Here is a 20,911-nt window from a genome sequence, read left to right on the forward strand (position 1 = left end):
ACAGTTGATGAGAAGTGTTGAACTGGCAACTGTGCCCCGTTATTTTTTATCAGTGTAGAACGTTAAACGTCAAAGTGGTGAGACCACGTTTTTCACTCTTGTTTTGTACTTGCTATCGACAACAATTATAAATCGGTTTTCTCTTGTTAAAACCGTGTGTTCTGAGTTTTACTTTATCCGTAATTCCATCCGGATATTCTTCGTTAAAGCGTATGCAATCCTGTGCAGTGTCCACTCTGCCAAAAAAGGAACGAAGAATTGTTCCAGGAATTTCTTTCAATTAAATCGCAAACCATTCATTTTATTGTCGTTTTATTAAAACATGTCGAACGCATCGGACGATTATTTAGCACAATAACCAGTTCCTAGTAATCTACTTTCATATATATGTATATGTTTGTTTATATATTTTTTTATTTTTAACTATAAAATATGTTCACATTCAATTCAATCATCTTTTATCGTTCAAATAACACTCATCCCTAACAAATTCAAATGATTTGACCTTAAAGATACGGCAGGTAATATTTACATCGGCAGGTTTTTTGCTTTTTTCTTGATTTTCTGTTTCATTTCGTATAAAAGCTTGACTTACATCTATTGCTCGGAATGATATTATTTTATGTTTTTCGTTTTTTTCTGATTTGTTAAAAAAATGTATATTTAAATGTGAAAATATGTTGTAAACCTTACTATTAAAATGAACCTCAACGTGTTGAGCAGTGATTTCCGTAGTGCAGAATGTTTTGAAGTTGAGCTACGTTAACTTAAATGAGTATTGCGATTCCATATGGGTGGAGGGTATATAAATTCGATGAAGCCTTTCCTTTTTTCGATGGCTCAACTTTGAGAGGAAGATAATTTTTGAAAGAATATATGGAAAATCAATCGAATGTAAGAGAATATAAGAAAATATAGAAATACAACTGAGAAAACAAAAGATGTATGTTGGATTTTAGGAAATGAAATAAAAATGTAACGCGAGGATCGATCAAGATATACTTTTTGATCGATTAAGAACATTCAAATCACGAAAAGATACTGTAAAAATATATGGAAATTTGTCTATTTACAAAATGAATAAAAACTTACTTATTAATATTTTCAAAAATTATGTAAACCAATGAATGATTTTTGCTATTCGTGCAAAGCATGATAATATTTCATATGTGATAGATATTTTCCACAAATTGATGGATTTGACTTATACTCTTGTATTGGTTATCAACTCAAACGATTTTGATACGTTTTTCACAATATGAGTTCTGGACGCTTTAAATTTTTGATTTGAGCTTTTCTCTAGGAGTAAAATTACCACCTCATAACCTCAGGAGTTCATAAACCTTCGGATTACACTGCAGCTTATCGGACACCACTAATTTGCGAGGGAACCCCGAAGAGGTGGGAACCCTGCGAAATTATACTTTTTACGCGCATTCTATCGCACACAGTTTAGCCGCAATCTGGGCCATCGATGCACGCAAAGAAGTTGCTTGTGATAATCACACGGTTAAAAAGTTGCACCCTCAAAGCAGAAGCAAAAAAAAAGCAATAGGGGTGTTCATTACTTCACGTGGGAAAATCGTTCTCATTTTTTTCGAGGGTGATTGTGGTTTTCTGACGCAGGAAGAGACCTCCCTCTTGATTTGAGAAGTGCTGCAATTTCCGAACCCGACGCCGGTAATTTGCTACCTCACTCTCTAAGGCAGGGGGGTTCTTTGTTTCTAGTCCTACAGATTGGTATCTGGTCGAGTTCCGTTGGAGACTTGCGGTTTTAAGGGTGAGTCAATATTATAAATTTTTAAGTGATCTTAAATTCGAAATTTGAAGATTTATATCCATAAGAAAAATTATTACGAAATCTGATATTGACAGAAAGTTCAATAAACAATTTCTGCGTTGTCAAAATCGATCCACCTTACGGAGAATATCGCTTTCCAGCGACGCCTTCGAAGCGGAACCCAGATAAGGCAAGGCTGGGCTAGGCAAGTCCCCGCATGTGAGTGTGGGTAGCTCTCTAACAACCGGCTTCGCTATCGCATCGCATCGCGAAGGAAGGAAGAATAATTAAAATATTTTGTCCTACGACGTCGGTTGGTCGATGGTGGAAAATCCATGAATAATTTGTCGACAAAAGGCAGCCAAGCAATGGAAAAACGGGTCAAATGTTTGCCGGCGCCTCCTCGGGAAATGAAGTTGAGGAAGGAGGGATGGAAGTTGAGGAGGTTCGAGACAGTTTGTCTTCCCGGAGGCGGCGGCAGAAATTCATTATTCTAACCTATCATTAGCGCTCGATGGCGGCTTCTTGAAGAAGGTGGAGATTAGCCTACATACGGAAACGGTGCATAAGGCGCCGGGAAGTATCCGGGGAAGGCGGCGGCCGTCGCTTGAACCGGCACCGATTGGGTCACGTAGGTTGTCAGCTGTGTGGGCACAACAGTGGTCGAGTACAGCGTTGTGTAGGCCGTCTTAGCACCGAAGGTTAGTTTCAGAACTTTGCTGTTGGTTTCCGTGACGATGGTCTGGGTAACAACCGGTGTAGATTGCAGAGTAACCTGTTGCTGCTGGAAGGGATTAATCGTTGGGATGATTGGAGGAATTGGCAGGGTCGGCAAGGTAGTCGTCACAACTTCGAAGCTGGTCTTCGTCAACGTTCCGATGGCTCGCGACAAGGTACTGAAGATAGTCCTATCCCCGTTGATAATTGGCAGCACATGCGACTCATAAACAGTTTCCAACTTGACCACAGGCTTAGACGAAGTAATAACCGAAGGGATCTGGGCAGCTGCCGCCGGATTCAACAGTCTCAACAAAGCTAATTGCTGCAGCTGATCCGGAGTCAAATTTGGAGTAGTCACTGGAGCTTCAGTAGTAACCTTGGCCAATTCCTTGTTAACAACCTTCTTCTTTGGTTTCACAATCTCCGGAATCTTAGTCTTATCAACCTCCAAGGGATCAAACTCCGATCCAATGCTCGAGATATCCAAATCCGAAGGCAACCTCTCTCGTTTCGGCTTGTCTTCATCATCTTCATTCTCATCTCCAAACTCCAACTCCAAATGCAACTCAGACCCAGCTTCATCCAACCGACTGTTAAACTCGTTCAAAGTCTTCGACGGCACAAACTGATAGATCTCCATCGGTGGCAAAGTCTTCGTAGCAGTCACCAACCTCGTAACGTGATAAGTCTGAATCAGCGTATAACTCGTAGTATCTGTACCATCCCTAATAACAGGCAGAATGTGAGTCTTCAACATCTCTTGGGTAGTGCTGAAAGTCTCCGTCAGCGTTTCCAATGGTGGAGTTTCGGTGTCCCCGGACAGAGCAATTGGCGGCAACGTGGCAATCGATGAGTCCAGCAAATTGCTCTCCTTGTCGATGTGGCTGGTTGTGGCTAGGATGTTCTCGGTTAAGGGTTCCGTCAATGATGGAGTGATGGTGGCCGTTTCCTGTTCCAGTGTCTTTTCGAACGTCGATGTTACCGTGATGTAGCGGGTGTTCTTGACGGTGCCAACCTGGAAAGATGGAGAAGTGTTATTATGATGTTATACTCGAAGGGTATTCGTTAAACAGTCTTTTTATGCATAGAAATGAAGGCGTTTTCTTTGTAAAGCCAGGCGACCAGATTGACAAAAAAATGCGGTTTTAACATAGCTTCTGTTAAAAAATCACGCATTTTTAAAGAATTTGATAGCAATCATAAAAAAAAGCTTCGATTAGAAGTTGTTCAAACAGCTTTTATGTTTAAAGAGTATGTTCGGAGAAAATATTTCAAGGTTACTCTTGAGATCGGCTCACAACTTACCAGATTCTAAGAATCTTGTTTGTCTCAATAGGTTCGATTCTCTTCAAATATCAAAATATCATCACTAACTCACTAGTTGCGTTTAAGACTCTCATAAACTTTTTAGCCCTTTTAGGGCCAACGAATCCCTTTCCTGTATAGAGGCCTGTAAGGAGGCTTTTTGTAATGTTTGGTTTGAGCACCACTCCAACCCGGTCCCGTTCTCCTGGTAGGATCTGCCAATGTGGAATCCCAGACGGCCCATTCTCAGGGTTCCTCTTGATATTGGCTTACAGCTAACCAGGTTGCTACCTAGCTTTAGGAAAGGTCAGTTGTGCTAGCGATTGCTCATCATCGCTCACATACTATTTGACTTTCTAAGACTCTCTGTCGTCGTGAGAGCAAAGGCATATTCTAGGATGCCACAATAAAGTCTATCAGGGTGTCCAGATTGTGTCAAGATTTAAAGAAAAAGTTTATTTATTTACATAGTCACATTTACATAGTGGTGGTTGTCGAATCAGGAGCCGTTGGAGAACTTACGAGCGGGGTATCAAGGAAAGTCGTCAAGCCGGTGCCATGTAAGGTCATCAGACCGGAAAGTAAAGTGAAGGTCATCAAGGTGAAGCCACTAGAAGGCGACAGGCCTCAGAAAAGGCGTCGAGGCGGAAGGAAAGATTCGAGCCGCAGGAGGAGCGTCGAGACTAGAGCCATGCAAGATCATCGGGCTAGAGCCATTGAAATACGCGAAAGGAGGAGCAGATTTCAGAACATTTAGATAGAATAGAATAAAATGGATTGATGAACACGATTAGTAAGTCGGCTAGTAAGTTCATTAAATTGGTGCAAATGTTCAGCATCCTGGAGTACTCGCATCATCGCACTAAATGGTTCATTATAGCCGTAAAATGTTGGTGGACTTGATTTGATAGCAACGAGTGAGATAGTAAGGTCCTTGATGGCGCACTGAAGCATATCATTCCCAGCAAATGTGGTGACTGGACCACACCGTTCAATACCTTAGCGACTAATGTTGCCTGTTCAATCCTTTGGCAGCGTTTCAGTGTATCAATTCAATACCCAAAAGCTGGCAAAGGTTAGGTGCGGAAGATCCTCAGGATGGTGCCATGGTAGATGTCGCAGGGCGAATCTTAAAAAACGCTTTTGAATGCGCTCAATTCTTAAGATCCAACAAAGCTGGTGGGGGGCCCAGACGATCGCAGCATGTTCTATTATGGACCAGACGAGTGCACAATACAGTGACTTCAAGCATTGCTAAGTCTCTCAAGTTGAACAAAGTTCCGGGTCCGGATGATATCCTTAACGTAGTACTGAAGGCCGCGATAATGGAACACCCTGAAATGTTCCGGTCATCACTGCAACAATATGTGGATGAGAGGGTTTTCCCAGACATATCGCCCAATTTGTCTCCTAGATACTGTTGGAAAGGTGCTAAAGAAGGTGGTCCAAAACAGGATACAGCTCTACACCGAAGGTGCGAACCGTTTATCCGATAAACAGTTTGGTTTTCGGAAAGGCTGCAGTACGGTGGATGGAGTGGCTCCATCCAAGCGTGCGATCAAATACCTGGGGATGATGATCGACGGCCGGCTGAATTTTTCGGGCCACGTCGACTACGCCTGCAAAAGAGCGGCAATGGCGACAGCAGACCTCCCGCGAGCCATAACGAACAACTCGGCGATCTGCGGCAGCAGAAGGAGGGTCCTGGCGAGCGTGACCTCGTCCATTCTACGGTACGAAGCGGCAGCCTGGAAGGTAGCCTTGAGCAGACAGTGTAATATGCAGAAGCTCCGCAGCTTGCTGTGGCTGATGAACCTGGGAGTTTTAAGCGCATACCGAACAGTGTTCTCGGTAGCTGCTGATGTTGTGGCGGGGTTATGCCCATCTCAGTATTGCTAGAGAAATATATCTTCTGCTACCAGCACAAACACATGCCCGATGTGCGGAAACATACCAGAAAGACAACTGGCAGCACCAGTGGGACAGCTCGGAACGTGGCCGGTGGACCCATCGCTTGATCCCTAAAATCGGATCCTGGATGGACCGGAAACATGGAGAGGTGGATTTTTTGCATGACACAGTTCTTGACTGCTCACGGATGTTTCATGCAGTACCACCATCAGTTTGGACACGTGGTCTCGCCATCCTGTCCAACCTGCGGTGACACAATAGAGACACCAGAGCACGTAGTGTTCAACTGTCGTGTTCGTGTTCAACAGTTCAACAGTTGGCGCGTGGTCAGCGATGGGTTCACCCGAATCATGACTGCCCTGCTGAGGAGGTGGAACCAGCACCAGTCCCCGACCGGTCGGTGTAGGGTGACTTTTTCGTCGGGGAGCATCTGAGTAGTGTGCGTCCAAATCTAGCAGTAAAGTATACAAATATAAGACTTTACCTTCTGCGTATGCCGAGCTGCCTGGTACGTCTTGTGCGTGTGTAGGATATCTCCACCGTTACGTCGCGGAGTATCCAAGTAGAACGCGCGACGGAAGCTGCGGGGATAAGACTTTATCTTCTTCGAAGTCGAACTCGTTGGGGGAAAAGTGTTCACCCCGCGGAATACTCTCGGGTAGAGTGACTTCACGTCCTCGGCGAGTGAGTCACTCGAGTCGGTGTAGGATGACGTCTTCAACGGGAATCATCCGAGTAGTTTCGTAAAGCCCCGGACGTGTGCTGTGATATGCGCGTGTCCAAGATAAACTGCTCCCAATCGGCACACAAACCAAGCCAAGATCTGCAACCGGACCAAGCCAAGATCACCAAGCAGAGAGAAAATCTCGAGGTCAGGTCATTGGAGAGGTCAGGTCATAGGAGAGGTCATTGGTCTTTAGCAGTGGACTGAACTGAGGCGAAGCGCACAATAGTCGTGGAAACAACGCGAGCCTCGAGTTACGAGTAAAGGCAGGACCTCGAGTCGTCAGAGGCGAGGTCCTTAGCCTTAAATCGTGACAAGAGGCAGGGTATATTGTACGATGTAGTTTTGACTTGAATCCGAGTAAGCCAATGAGCGCTTAAGCGCGGACCTGGTCTCGTTGCAGGTCCGAATGGGAATTATGGCCAGAGGCCCCAGGTGGACTCTATGGCGTAGGGGTACATAGCATCTAGAATCGATCAATTGCACCCATGGATCCAGAGTAGCATACTGGGAAGACGCGGTGGCCCACCGTGTCTTAGAATCCGTTAAAAGGATTTACCCACCTGGGTAATCAACTAATAGACAAAAAGAGCCATTGTATAAGCCTTCCATCGAGAGCTGAACTCGTAGGATTCGCGGATGATGCAGGCATCTTGGCGAGAGACTCCTTGACAGCGGAGGTACACATACTTGCCACAGTAGCTATCCAGACAAGCTGGACACACTCCAAGAGCCTGCGTCTAGCAAACCACAAAACCGAGATGATGCTGATCACCAACCTGATCTCACCTTAAACAGGTACCATTGCAGTTGGACCATGTGATATCGTGTCTAAACGACGATAAGATGATCGACGATAAAATCAGCTTCACGAGTCATGTCGGCTACGTGTGTAAGAGTGTGGCCATGGCCGCGGCCGCACTCACACGGATGATGATGTCGAATTCCTCGGCAATCCGAAGTAGTAAGAAGAGGATACTATTAAGCGTGACCACGTCAATCTAGCTGTACGGAGCGGTGGCCTGGAGGCAGACCCTGTGAAGACAGTGTAACCTGCAAAGGCTTAGCGGCTACGACGTTCAGCAGCTGATGAACATGTGTGTTATCAGTGGATTCCGGTATATTTCGTAGTGGTGGGCGTCATGCCGATCTCGGTTTCGTTAGAGGAGGATGTCTATTGTTACGACAATACAGACACGCCCATTGTACGAGATTCCGTTCCGAAATTTGCAACGGTACGCTCCAACATACTGGCCGTCTGTGGGCCCAACACGACAGTAGACAACGTTGTGCAGAAGATGTATACGGATTCCAACACTTGGCATGCGGTCAGCGATGGATTCATCCGAATCATGACTGCACTGCAGAAGATCTGGAGTCAACGGTGTAGGATGACTGCATTGCCGGGGAGCATCTAAGTACTGTGCGTTTGGGGTCTTTATTGAAGTTACAAAGATAAGGCAGTGTAGTGGAGGTCATTGGTGTACCGCGAACGGGTGTAGGATACCTCACCGCCGGGGAGTATCTGGGTAGTGCCGCTCCCTACGGGAAGAACTGCGGGGATAAGACCATACCTTCCTCGTAGTGGACCTCGTGAGAAGGAGGTAAAACACTGTCGGGGGATACCCACGGGTAGAGAGGTTCTTGATGCCGGGCGAGAATTTCGAGTCGGTGTAGGATGTCATCATTGTCGGAAAACATCCGAGTCGTAGCGTTCAAATTAGTTAACAGCCAAAGGGATACAAGAAGACCGGACAACGGTCGGAGTAGATAGACCCCATCGACGGGGGCTGTCGAGTAGAGTGCGTCCAACCCCACGATTTGAAGCTACAAAGTGTCGCATCCGAAAATATCGGGTAGATTTTTTCCGTCCATATTGTTGGATCTATCACGAGCTTCCGATAAATCACAACTTACTCGTTAAAGCTCACTTCCAAAACTGAAGACGTTCACCCACACGAAATTTTCGTCGTTGGGCTAGAGCAACTCTTTATTTCCGCTCTCTCGAGTCTCGACAACATACATCCGAAGATTGTGTTGGTGTCGCTACCAGGCGGCGGCAACGCTATTCAAACCGTATGGAGCACATCTTTCGGATTTCCCCTGTTTTTCCCCTCGTTTTGACAGATTTAAGCTTTTTTCTTCAGATTTAAGCTTTCGTCTCCTATCTTCTCAAGGTAAAAAAAAGCTTAAATCTGAGGAAAAAAGCTTAAAAACGAGATTCACGACCACTTATTTAAAAGATGTTGGTCACACGATACAAAGACAAAACGTGTAACGTTGCCTCCTTCTGGTCGCTACCTGCTGCTCTCTCTAATCGTTTGTAAACGATGGGGTCACGTCACAGTGTATGTGAACGGGCTTGTAGATTAATCCTTTTTATCCTCTCTCTCTCTTTTGGCATAAAATACTTTATCGAATCTCTCTTTTCATACACGACAGACAGTTACTCCCACATTGCGCACGCAAAGTAAACCAAGACTGATTTTGGAAAGTTATTACACTGAAACAAGTTCGCATTTATTTTTCTCTACCATTAACACGTTTTATTTATTTGTCTTATACTCTACACAAAGATAAGGCGATATCTGCGTAGCGGATGCCGTGGGTACACCGCGTTAAGTTACAGGCATGAGTATAGGATAAGCTGCTCTCGATTGGCACACAACGGGAATGAAAGGTGGCAAATCTCGAATACTGGAGATAAAAAGTCGGGCTTCGAATTGTTAGAGGAGAGGCTAGGCCTCAAGTCATCAGGAAGAGAGGTTTTTGTGGTCAGCCCCGAGTTTCTATGATAAGAGGTCGGATCTCGAGTCACAAGAAACGAGATCAGGTTTAGGACAAGACGAACAAGAGGATGGGTAAAATAAGTTACCTCGAGTCATTACGATGAGAAGAGGAGCATTCCCATCTTCAAGAAGAGTCGCCGTATGCAGTTAGACGACTGCGACATACGTGTGTTGAGGAGAAGTCTTGAGTAAGAGTCTTGAGGATCGTCTCATCGTAGCAATCGATGAAATGAATAAAGCCTTGTCAAACTTGGCACTTGAAGAGTGATTTGAATAGGGCGTTTGCACAGTGCATTAGTATAAGTAAGCCGTTGGGCATACAAATGTGACAGCTCCATGTTAAATGAATACAAATCGACTAAAAAAAGATATTTTTTGAAGAATTAATGAAAACTATTGAAAAGTTTCTTATGTACAACACATTTTTCGAAAGCTAGATCATTTTTTGACATGTTTGAGATTTTTTTCTAATTTTGAGTGAATTTCTTTAACAAAAATGAAGACTTTGTACAGAGTATGAGCGTTTTTAGTGAAAGCAGAACAAATATTGCTCAAGTTTATTAATCAATTTCGTGACGAAAACTTTTAACATCATCTTCCTGGTTCTAAATTTTATATGATAGACCCAAAAACGTGAACAAAGGATCCGGGGGAAGCGTTTAATGTGCTTTACAATGATGGTTGGCTTGTTTATCATTTTTTGCTTTGCTTGGTTTCCCACTGATATCCAATAAAATAATCGCAGAATCGTTTCAACTTGTTAGCAAATGATCCGAAATATACTTTTTGAATGTTTTTAAAAGAAATTGACCATTCATTTAAGGAAAAATCAACATTTTGGTTGAATTTTGCTTTTTTCACATATAAAAACCTCTAATGTGTGCCCAACAGACCTCTTGTATGTGTGTGTAGCAAACGCCCTATTGCTGAGTCTTTTTTATGTTTTCCTCTTGATTGCCGAAGAAATCAGTAGGTTTTCCATACTTGCGGGAGCCTTCAGACATGCATCCATCGTTTAGTTCCAGATGTAAACATAAACAAGTCTCAGCTACCAAAAAATTAAATTTTCCGAGTATGGACGAGACTTAACAACACACGAATGATATGTTTTTATCATCAGTAAACAAATGATATTATAAATTATCATGGAGTTGGTTTACTATATTGGATAGCGAATTATTGTAATAGGCATTCCAACTTCGAACAGCACTTGTACAGATCACTCCTTTCTGTAGGGAAAACAACTAGTTTAGATGGAATAAAAGAAAAATAAACAAACACAAAAACAGCAAAGAATAATTGAAATGGACAGTTCTAAAGATCAAATAAAATTTATTGTAATGAAATTAAGAATGACAAATGAAATATATGAAATGAAATATATTGAAGAGTTGAAATATAATGGACATAAGAGAGAAAATAATTTGAAGTGTGAGAAATTCAAAACGGAATCTGGAACAGAGGAAGGTAATAGGATAAAAGGCAAAAAAGAGATTTAATGTAAAACGAGAAAAAGGAAAAAGGGAAAGGAATTATGGCATAAAAAATGAAAAATTGGGAAAAAAGAATGAAAGAATAAACTTCTGAGAGGGTCGGTACAATTTTGAGTGATGAGGTGCAAACCCCTGACAGGGGCGGTACAACTGACGACCCAAGATACAAACCCCTGAGAGTTGCAGTAAAGACGAGACAAGTGGACGGTACAAACCCCCGAAAGGGGCAGTACAATTCAAGAAGAGATAGGGTGCACACCCCTGAGAGGGGCAGTACAATAAATTAAATTATGAGGTACAAACCCCGGAGAGGGGCAGTACCATTTCTGAAGTGATAATGTACAAACTCTTGAGAGGGGCAGTACAGCTGATGACTTAAAGTACAATCCACTGAGAGGGGCAGTATAGATGATGAAAGTTTACTGTACAAACCCTTGAGAGGGGCAATACAATTCAAGAAGAGATAGGGTGCACACCCCTGAGAGTGGCAGTACTATTATTGGAGTGGTAAGGTATAAACCCCTGAGAGGGGCAATTCAAATTTTTGAAGTGATAATGTTCAAATCCCAGAGAGGGGCAGTACAGCTGATGATTCAAAGTACAAACCCCGAGAGGGGCAGTACAGCTAATGACTCAAAGTACAAACCCTTGAGAGGGGCAGTATAGACGATGGAAGTGTACGGTACAAACCTCTGAGAGGCGCAGTGCAATTAATGAAGTTGTGAGGTACAAATCACTGAGAGGGTCAGTACTATTTTTGAAGTGATAATGTATAAACCCCTGAGAGGGGCAGTAATGCTGATGAATTAAAGTACAAACCCCTGAGAGGGGTAGTACAGCAGATGATTTAATGTACAAACCCCTAAGAGGGGCAGTACAAACGATGGAAGTGTACGGTGCAAACCCCTCAGAGGGGTAGTACAATTCAAGAGAAGATAGGGTGCATACACTTGAGAGGGGCAGTACAATTAATGAAATTGTGAGGTACAAACCCAAGAGTTTACACTACCCAAGTGCTGCTGAAATACTCCACAACAGCTATTATGCACTTAGAAGCCCATTTGCTACGAGGGTCTCATTTGAGCTGCGTATTGCACACTGACAGCTTGGAGGATAAGCACTGCCAAGGCCTTAAAATTATGATGCTGCTGATAAATAAATAAACTGTTTGTGTTTTTTACAACACGTCGCTCATGGGAAAAATTTATACAAAAGTATTACAGGGGATGATCAAACAAACATTCTTGATATCGAATAATGGGTTACATGGGACCACAAATCGAATTTGGAAAAAACTTAAAATAACTCACCTGGAAGGTGTAGGGCGACTTGATGGTAGCAATCTCGTAGTACGTGTCCTTGAAGTCGGCCGGGGTCGAAATCTCCACCTTAATGGTCTCGATCGGGTAACGTCTCTCGATCTGGTTATCCTGTTCGGCGTCGTTCAGCACATTTCCGTTGACCGATCCAGACTGGTCCAAATCGGCATCGGTATCGACCTTTTCGGAGTGTTCCGGATTGAGCGAGATGTCGTTGTATTGGACCGAGGTGTCCGAGTTCGGTGCCGTCGTTAGGTTCTCTACCGCATCCTTGGCCGGTTTCTGCTTTCGGATATTGACCTGCGGTTTGGGGGGGCTCTTGTACTGCCAACGACCTGGGGATCGGTTCAGCTTGAACTTGTACAGGCTGGTGCTGCTGCTGGAGTGTTCGGCTTCCGGAGGAGTCGGACGAAGGTTCGGCTTGTAGGATCGTCGGTTGGCGTCATCCGAATCGTCCCGGGAGTTGGCGCTGGAGCTGTAGGATGCCTGCTTGCGCTGTTGCTGCTGCTGATTGCTTGATGCTGCTGATCCTGAAGAACTACTGGAGGAAGAGCTAGGCTTGAAACTGTTACGAGAGGCTTTGTTACGCCTGTAGGCGGGGGTGGTGATGGAAGGTTCACTAAAAACGGACACCGTCGCCAGTTCCACACTAGATGCAGAAAATCGGTTATAGCGGGTGCTGCAAACGGGGTTAGGTTTTTTTTGTGTGTGTTGTGGGTGGGTGTTTTGTGGAGGGGTAGGGGAAAGGTGGAAAACAAGGGGAAAAAAAAGAAAAAAAATCGAAAAAAGAACATATGTACAGTTCACCGTGTGGGTGTAAATGTTGGGTGGTGTTTTTTTATATCATAACTAATGGAATCGATATGTGTGGGTGGATGCGGGGCATAGCAAAGCTCCCATTACAATGCGCACACACGGATGCACTCACACACAGAAACGCACTTGCAAATCGTAATACAACACTATATACAGGCATGCTTGGGGTGTGATCGAATGCCGATCGCAGCGGTAAAACTCCTTAGAGTTGATTGGGAAAAGGGCATAGGGAGCAAAAAACGCAAAAACTCAAAACACGTGCAATGTAACGCTTGCATACTTACGCACTCAAATCGTCGTTTTCTTGTGTACTGAAAGTAGAGAAACATTAGTCGATCTGCCTATTGTATGCTGCTAGTGTCTTGGTGTCGAAATGTCTGTTTATAAGTGAAATTATGACTTTCTTTGGAAAAATAGTTTTGAAAAAATCCTTAAACTGAAAACAAAAACAATGCATTTGATATAAATTTCTGTACTTTAGATTAAATTCAATTGTAAAAAAATTCAAAATGAAAAGTTCTATATAATAGAACGGAGGTATAATTTTTTGTTTAAATTTGGTATTTTTTATTCAAAAAGATAAATTGGTTTCATATCTGTTTAATATATGGTTCTGAAGATGTAAAACTGTGCATGTAAAAACCGTTTGAGTCTTCGATAGCACTTGAAACTTTGGATTTACATTGAACTGCATGTGAATGTGATTGGTGATTCATCTGGACATCGGAGAGCATGCTTCTTATTATATTGTTAGTTCGTTTTGAAAGTTTCAATTAAATAAACAATTATTTAGTCACGAATAAAATTGGACGTAAATATATGAGAATGTTTCTCGACTCGAGTTGCGAAGTGAATCTCCGTAGATTATTGTCGATTCCCTATCATGGGGATGGATTTATACTAATCATGAAACGTGATCGTGATGCAGTAATGTAAGGTGAAAGTCTTATCTAAGTGGTGTCTTTTTGTGTGTTAGGTAAATCGTGCATAAAACGTGTAAGTTGAGTTTTGTTTTGAAATCACACATATACAATCAAACCGCTCCAACCATTCGTGCACTCGAAAAACGAAGAAAAGTAAAACGCTATTTATAGAGTGGATAAATATTCTCGAAAAAAAAAATCAAGAAAAAAAATTATAAGACTGGGCTGAGGAGTGATGAGAATATTTTTCACTAGGAGACACAATCTTCAATATTGGAAGTAATCTGGGAAATATATGTGCTGAGCTAAAAACAGATGTTGTTATAATTTATGAAATTTCTACTGAAAACTGAAAAAACCAACTTTGAGAAGATTTGAAATCAAACCCGTCAGATAATAAAAAAACTTCCCCAAAAGTGAAATTTTTCATTTTAAATCATTTAAGAAAAAAGATAATATAAACAAGTTTTCCATAGCTTCCATGAGATAATAATTTTGAACTTCGATAAAAAAACCTAATTTAATTTTTCAAGAATGAGGGTTATTTATACGATGAAGTTGTGCCTTAATTGGAGTTTTTTTTCAATTTGTTGAAATGTAGAAATATGTGTTTCTTTAAAAAATACGCTTGATTTAAGCAAAATTTATTTTCACTAAATTTACAAAAAAAAGTGTCTTTAATGATTTTGTTTTTTTAGAAACTTTTCGAAATAAACAGTAGTTTGAGATTGAAATATGACATCATATCTGAAGTATATTATCTTCGATCACACTTCCATTCAAGGAACAAGAAAATATAAATCCCTATCGAAATACAACTTTTCAAATTTTTGTGCATAATTGTGCAGTTCACAGCAACGCTTAAACAGTTTAAAAAGAATTTCATTTTTAATCGAAACTTACACAAATTAATGTTCAAGAAGAATGAAAAACTTAACGCAAGACATTCGGTTAATTTTTTTTTTCAATTGACCTCATCTGAAAACACTTTTTTCACTACTTTTGTCTAAATTTAGTTATGTTTATAAGACTGAGTCGATTGGGGGTCATTTTTGAATTTCTCAAACCCTGGGGTCATAAAAGCTTCGCCTTGGTCCAAAACTCATCTATGATTTTTTACAGAATTTTGAAGAAACGTAAAATTGTAAAAATTGTTGGAATTGTAAAAATTAATGAAATTGTAAAAATTGATGAAATTGTAAAAATTGTCAAATTTGTAAAAATTGTAAAATTTGTTGGAATTGTGAAAATTCATGAAATTATAAAAATTGAAAAATTTGTAAAAATTGTAAAAATTGATAAAATTGTAAAAATTGTAAAAATTATAAAAATTGTAAAAATTGTAAAAATTGTAAACATTGTCAAAAATGAAAAATTGTAAAAAATTTAAAAATTGTCAAAATTGCAAAAATTGTAAAAATTGTAAAAATTGTAAAAATTGAAAAAAATGTCAAAATTGTTAAAATTGAAAAAATGTAAAAATAGTAAAATTTGAAAAAATTGAAAAAAATTGTAAAAATTGTAGAAATTGTAAAAATTGTAAAAATTGTAAAAATTGTCAAAATTGTTAAAATTGTAAAAATTGTAAAAATTGTAAAAATTGTAAAAATTGTAAAAATTGTAAAAATTGTAAAAATTGTAAAAATTGTAAAAATTGTAAAAATTGTAAAAATTATAAAAATTGTAAAAATTGTAAAAATTGTAAAAATTGTATAAATTGTTAAAATTGTAAAAATTGTGAAAATTGTAAAAATTGTAAAAATTGTAAAAATTGTAAAAATTGTAAAAATTGTAAAAATTGTAAAAATTGTAAAAATTGTAAAAATTGTAAAAATTGTAAAAATTGTAAAAATTGTAAAAATTGTAAAAATTGTAAAAATTGTAAAAATTGAAAAAATTGTAAAAATCGTAAAAATTGTGAAAATTGTAAAAATTGTAAAAATTGAAAAAATTGAAAAAAATTGTAAAAATTTTAAAAATTTAAAAAATTGTAAAAATTGTAAAAATTGTAAAAATTGTAAAAATGTTAAAAATTGTCAAAATTGTAAAAATTGTAAACATTACAAAAATTGTCAAAATTGTAAAAATTGTAAAAATTGAAAAAATTGAAAAAAATTGTAAAAATTGTAAAAATTTAAAAAATTTAAAAAATTTTAAAAATTGTAAAAATTGTAAAATTTGTAAAAATTGTAGAAATTGTAAAAACTGTGAAAATTGTCAAAATTGTCAAAATTGTCAAAATTGTCAAAATTGTAAAAATTGTAAAAATTGTAAAAATTGTAAAAATTGTAAAAATTGTAAAAATTGTAAAAATTGTAAAAATTGTCAAAATTGTAAAAATTGTAAAAATTGTAAAAATTGTAAAAATTGTAAAAATTGTAAAAATTGTAAAAATTGTAAAAATTGTCAAAATTGTAAAAATTGTAAAAATTGTAAAAATTGTCAAAATTGTCAAAATTGTAAAAATTGTCAAAATTGTAAAAATTGTAAAAATTGTAAAAATTGTAAAAATTGTAAAAATTGTAAAAATTGTAAAAATTGTCAAAATTGTAAAAATTGTAAAAATTGTAAAAATTGTTAAAATTGTCAAAATTGTAAAAATTGTCAAAATTGTAAAAATTGTAAAAATTGTAAAAATTTTAAAAATTGTAAAAATTGTAAAAATTGTAAAAATTGTAAAAATTGTAAAAATTGTAAAAATTTTAAAATTGTAAAAATTTTAAAATTGTAAAATTGTAAAATTTGTGAAAATTGTAAAAATTATAATAATTGTAGAAATTGTAAAAATTGTAAAAAAAGTAAAAATTGTAAAAATTGTAAAAATTGTAAAAATTGTAAAAATTGTAAAAATTGTAAAAATTGTAAAAATTGTAAAAATTGTAAAAATTGTAAAAATTGTTAAAATTGTAAAAATTGTAAAAATTGTAAAAATTGCAAAAATTGTAAAAATTGTAAAAATTGTAAAAATTGTCAGAATTGTCAAAATTGTAAAAATTGTAAAAATTGTAAAAATTGTAAAAATTGTAAAAATTATAAAAATTGTAAAAATTGTAAAAATTGTAAAAATTGTAAAAATTGTAAAAATTGTAAAAATTGTCAAAATTGTCAAAATTGTCAAAATTGTCAAAATTGTCAAAATTGTCAAAATTGTCAAAATTGTCAAAATTGTCAAAATTGTAAAAATTGTAAAAATTGTAAAAATTGTAAAAATTGTTAAAATTGTAAAAATTGTAAAAATTGTAAAAATTGTAAAAATTGTAAAAATTGTAAAAATTGCAAAAATTGTAAAAATTGTAAAAATTGTCAAAATTGTCAAAATTGTCAGAATTGTCAAAATTGTCAAAATTTTCAAAATTGTCAAAATTGTCAAAATTGTCAAAATTGTCAAAATTGTCAAAATTGTCAAAATTGTCAAAATTGTCAAAATTGTCAAAATTGTCAAAATTGTCAAAATTGTCAAAATTGTCAAAATTGTCAAAATTGTCAAAATTGTCAAAATTGTCAAAATTGTCAAAATTGTCAAAATTGTCAAAATTGTCAAAATTGTCAAAATTTTGCTGGAAATTTGATCGGTTTCATTTCTTGCAATCCAAAATCATACGCAAAATAAATAAATAAATACTGTACTATTTTCAGTAACCGAATTAAAAAAGGATATATGGCCTTGATAGGTTGACAATAAGATTCAAAGACATTCGTTCTGGATTGTCAAATTAATTCTTCCAGATCGGATAAGTTTAGCAGTACCTGGTATGGACAAGATTTGACATACAGATTTTTTGAGAAAAAAAAAATGTGATATCAGGTTTTTTTTTTAACCAGTCCTCTATATAAGATGTGAATTTAAAACCAGATTCAGGTGTAGATGTAAGTGAATTCAAAGCTCTCATGATCGTTTAAGTGTTTGCAAGTATCGAAATGCAATCCTAATGAAGGGTGGTAAATTTTAAATAACTTAAAGATAATGTCCCAGTATCAATTCTCATCACTCCCCATCCAACCAAAAACAAATCTCAAGGCGACCACTGCACATGCTGGTTAATTCGTAGAAAAAAAAACGAATATATAGTGTATGAAGTTACGAACCCAAGTCATAGGATGGCGGAAACATAACCTCAAATCGTGACGTTACTTACTTCTTGCCGGCGGCAGCAGGCTTAACAGTTTGCGTGTTACGGTAGCGGTTAGTTTTTTTGCCATTACCAAAGCTAGCTTGCTGCTGTTGTTGTTGTTGTTGCTGCTGCTGCTGGGCAGGAGGTCCCACGGGCTCATCCAGGCCCAGATTGTCGGACCGTTCCTGCAGCAAATCGTTACTATCGTCCTTGCCGCCGATGCGGCTCTTCAGACGGTTCTTGAAACTTCCGGCGGCAACGTTGGCGGCTCCGGGTCCACTGAGACGGCGCGATGGCCTTACGAGATTCGAGCTGGGTTGGTTAGCGAAAAGGTTTTCTAGCGGTAAACCGGTGTCCTCCAACGCTTGCTGAGATGAAGGGGATGGCGTGATGATCGAAGCCGCTTCCGGATTGTAACGGGGACCCTTTCCGGGTAGATTGGGGGCGGCTGTCTTTAGGATTCGGAGCGTTGGAGTTGCGGTCACTTTCGGACCCGGAGCCTTCTGTTGATTTCCGGCCGGGGCAGCAGCAGCAGCAGCAGAATTACCTTGAAATACATGAGAAGTGCTTTGTAGGACCTGGGCATACTTTCCTGAAATGTAGGTGCCGATGACGCTCGTTTCGTGGACCGTTGTGGCTCCATCTCGGATCACGGTTCCACCGAGCTTGGTGACCAACCCGGTCGGGCGGATTTTATTACCTTGTCCGCGTTTTGCCTTGCCCTGCTTTGGACTTGGGGCAGCAGCAGCTGGAGCTACCGAAGCAGATGGCTTCAGGTTTACTACCCGGAACGTTTCCTCGACGTATTCCGATGGCTGCCGAGAGAGAAAGTCGTATTCCGGCTCTGGAGCGATGTTGTTTCCGATCTGCAGCACTGGTGCCGGTTCCTCTTCCTCGTGGTGTTCTTCTTGGGTTTCGTCCTGTCCTTCGGTTTGTTCCGACTCACTTTCTTCGGTTATTGTCGAAAAGTCAATTGGAGAGTGTTCTTTCTGAACAGCTTCGATCGTTGGCTCGTTCACTTTCTTAGCCTTGGAAACTTCCACAGTCAGTGGTTTCTTCTCTTCAGCTTGTTCTGGTTCCTTGGCAGATTCCTCTTCTTTGATCTCTTCTACCTTCTCTTCCTCAACTTCTTGTTCCTGAGCTTCGGCTTCTTCTACCTCTTCCTCTTCTTCTTCTTCGTGTTCAGGTTCTTCCTCAACTTCTTCCTCTACCTCTTCCTCTTCTTCATCTTCCTGTTCCGGTTGAGGTTCCGGTGTAACAATTTCCTTCTCAGTGGTAACTTCAACGACTCGTGAAGCCACAACCTTGATAATTGGTGGATGAGCCGGTTTCACGACCTGAACTTTCTTGTCGGCCAAAAGTTCCACTCTCTTCTCTTCGACCTCCTCAACCTTTACCGGAGAAACCTCAACGATAGAAACCTTCGGCTTTCCAATCGGTTTAATCGGCTTAACGGACTTCTGCACAAACTTCACCGCAGCCTGAGGCTTTACGACGTAGGGTTTCGCCGTTTCGGCAATGACCTGAACGATGCTGACCTTTTCCTGCGGTTGACTCGGCAAGATCACCGTCTTGCTCGGTTTGATTTCTTCCGGCAGGACAAGGGCGGCTGCCTGTGGCGGAACATTCGGGGTCGTCGTAACTGGCAGCGGGGAAGTTTCGATCACCGGTGGCGGGGCCGGTGTCGTTTTCGGGGGCTCTGCAAGGCGGCACAAAAGTTATAGGAAAGCAACCACAAGCACCAAGATGTTTTTTAAGAATTGAAACCTCCACTACTTACCAGTTACGGCTGCGGATGCACTCTGCGGTGAGAAAATCATTACCGTATTGCCGATGGTGGTGGTGAAATCCAGGAAGCCGTAGACGGTTTGAGTTACCAAGTAGCCGGGATTGTTGACCTGAGTTGGGACGACGGCCTGGACGCCCTCGTTCGGATTGTAGACCGGAGCATTGCCAGGGGTGTAGACAGCGGCTTGTGCGAGAAGGACTGGAAGTAGGAAAAAAAATGAGATTATTAATTTATTTATTTAACATCTAGTTATTAAAAAGCTTCAAACTTAGAATACTTTTAAGACTAAAAACAACTTACGAACACAAACACAAACAAGATCTCAATGAAACTTGATGTTTCCTCGAAGAGATTTCTTTTAACCCTAAGCGTACATCTTTCGAGGATACGATAGCTAGCGCCTTACAAATGCTAAAACCACCAATCCACAGAAAATGTACTATGAATACCGTGACCGGGATTTGATCTCATGCCCGCTGGCTTAGAAGACTTGAATACTTCTCTACGCCACGAACTGCGGCAAATCTACATTAGAGCGCTCTAAATTCGTACGGGAAATTTAAAAACCCATTAAATATTATGCGCTGCAGGCTTTATTTGTTCCTCGGCGTAGTACAAGATTCCATGCCAATTTTGGGCCACATAGGACCACGTGAAAGGGTCGCTCAAGAACATAAAGTTTGTATAGGATTTTGAGACGTTTCGATCGGAGGAACATGAGGCCCTTGGAGCCAAAGGGGTATAAGGGACAAAATGGAAAAAATCGAGTTAACCATCTAGAACGAATTCTTGATTGTCAATCATCATATGCCATTTTAATCATAATTTTATTTCAATATTTTCTCATGTTTAGATCTCGTTGAAAAAATCCTGATAACTGAAAATAACATTTTGTATGGAGCCAAAGGGGTATAAGTGCTGCACTTATACCCCTTTGCCACCAAGAAATTAACTTATACATACACTGCCGGCCAAAAGTTTGGGATCACCCACTAAAAAACATGCAAATTTTGATCGTTCATATCTCAGCCGTCTTGGGACATATTGCAAATCTTCTGATCTCATTTGAAAGATAATGAGCAATAGCTATTTCGGAGTTATTTTGCCTAAATATAACGTTTTTGTTTTGAACTTAAAACTTAACCTAAAGTTATGACGTTTTCAAAAAATCGCACTCAATATTCAAAGCCGATCATCTCGGGATAGGGTGGACCAAATCTCAAAATTTGA

The 20,911-nt window shown here is 39.4% G+C and overlaps 1 protein-coding gene across 5 annotated transcripts in view; it reads right to left on the bottom strand.

Moving 5' to 3' along the window:
- Positions 1-312: 312 nt before the first annotated feature.
- The window catches only part of LOC129748472 (uncharacterized), a 168,145-nt gene continuing 147,546 nt past the window's right edge, over positions 313-20,911 (bottom strand). Inside the window, exons 4-9 of one of the 5 annotated variants that reach the window (XM_055743113.1) lie at positions 19,673-19,879; positions 18,593-19,591; positions 17,917-18,439; positions 13,142-13,168; positions 12,033-12,720; positions 313-3,515 (exon numbers count right to left, since the gene is read on the bottom strand). In XM_055743113.1, the coding sequence (XP_055599088.1) occupies positions 2,322-3,515; positions 12,033-12,720; positions 13,142-13,168; positions 17,917-18,439; positions 18,593-19,591; positions 19,673-19,879 (3,638 nt within the window). In that variant the 3' untranslated portion in view covers positions 313-2,321. Of the gene's footprint in view, positions 3,516-12,032; positions 12,721-13,141; positions 13,169-17,916; positions 19,592-19,672; positions 19,880-20,911 lie in introns of all 5 variants that reach the window. The other 4 variants (XM_055743112.1, XM_055743110.1, XM_055743114.1 and 1 more) reach the window with 4 other exon arrangements.

Source organism: Uranotaenia lowii, chromosome 2, assembly GCF_029784155.1.
Source record: "Uranotaenia lowii strain MFRU-FL chromosome 2, ASM2978415v1, whole genome shotgun sequence".
NCBI lineage: Eukaryota > Metazoa > Arthropoda > Insecta > Diptera > Culicidae > Uranotaenia > Uranotaenia lowii.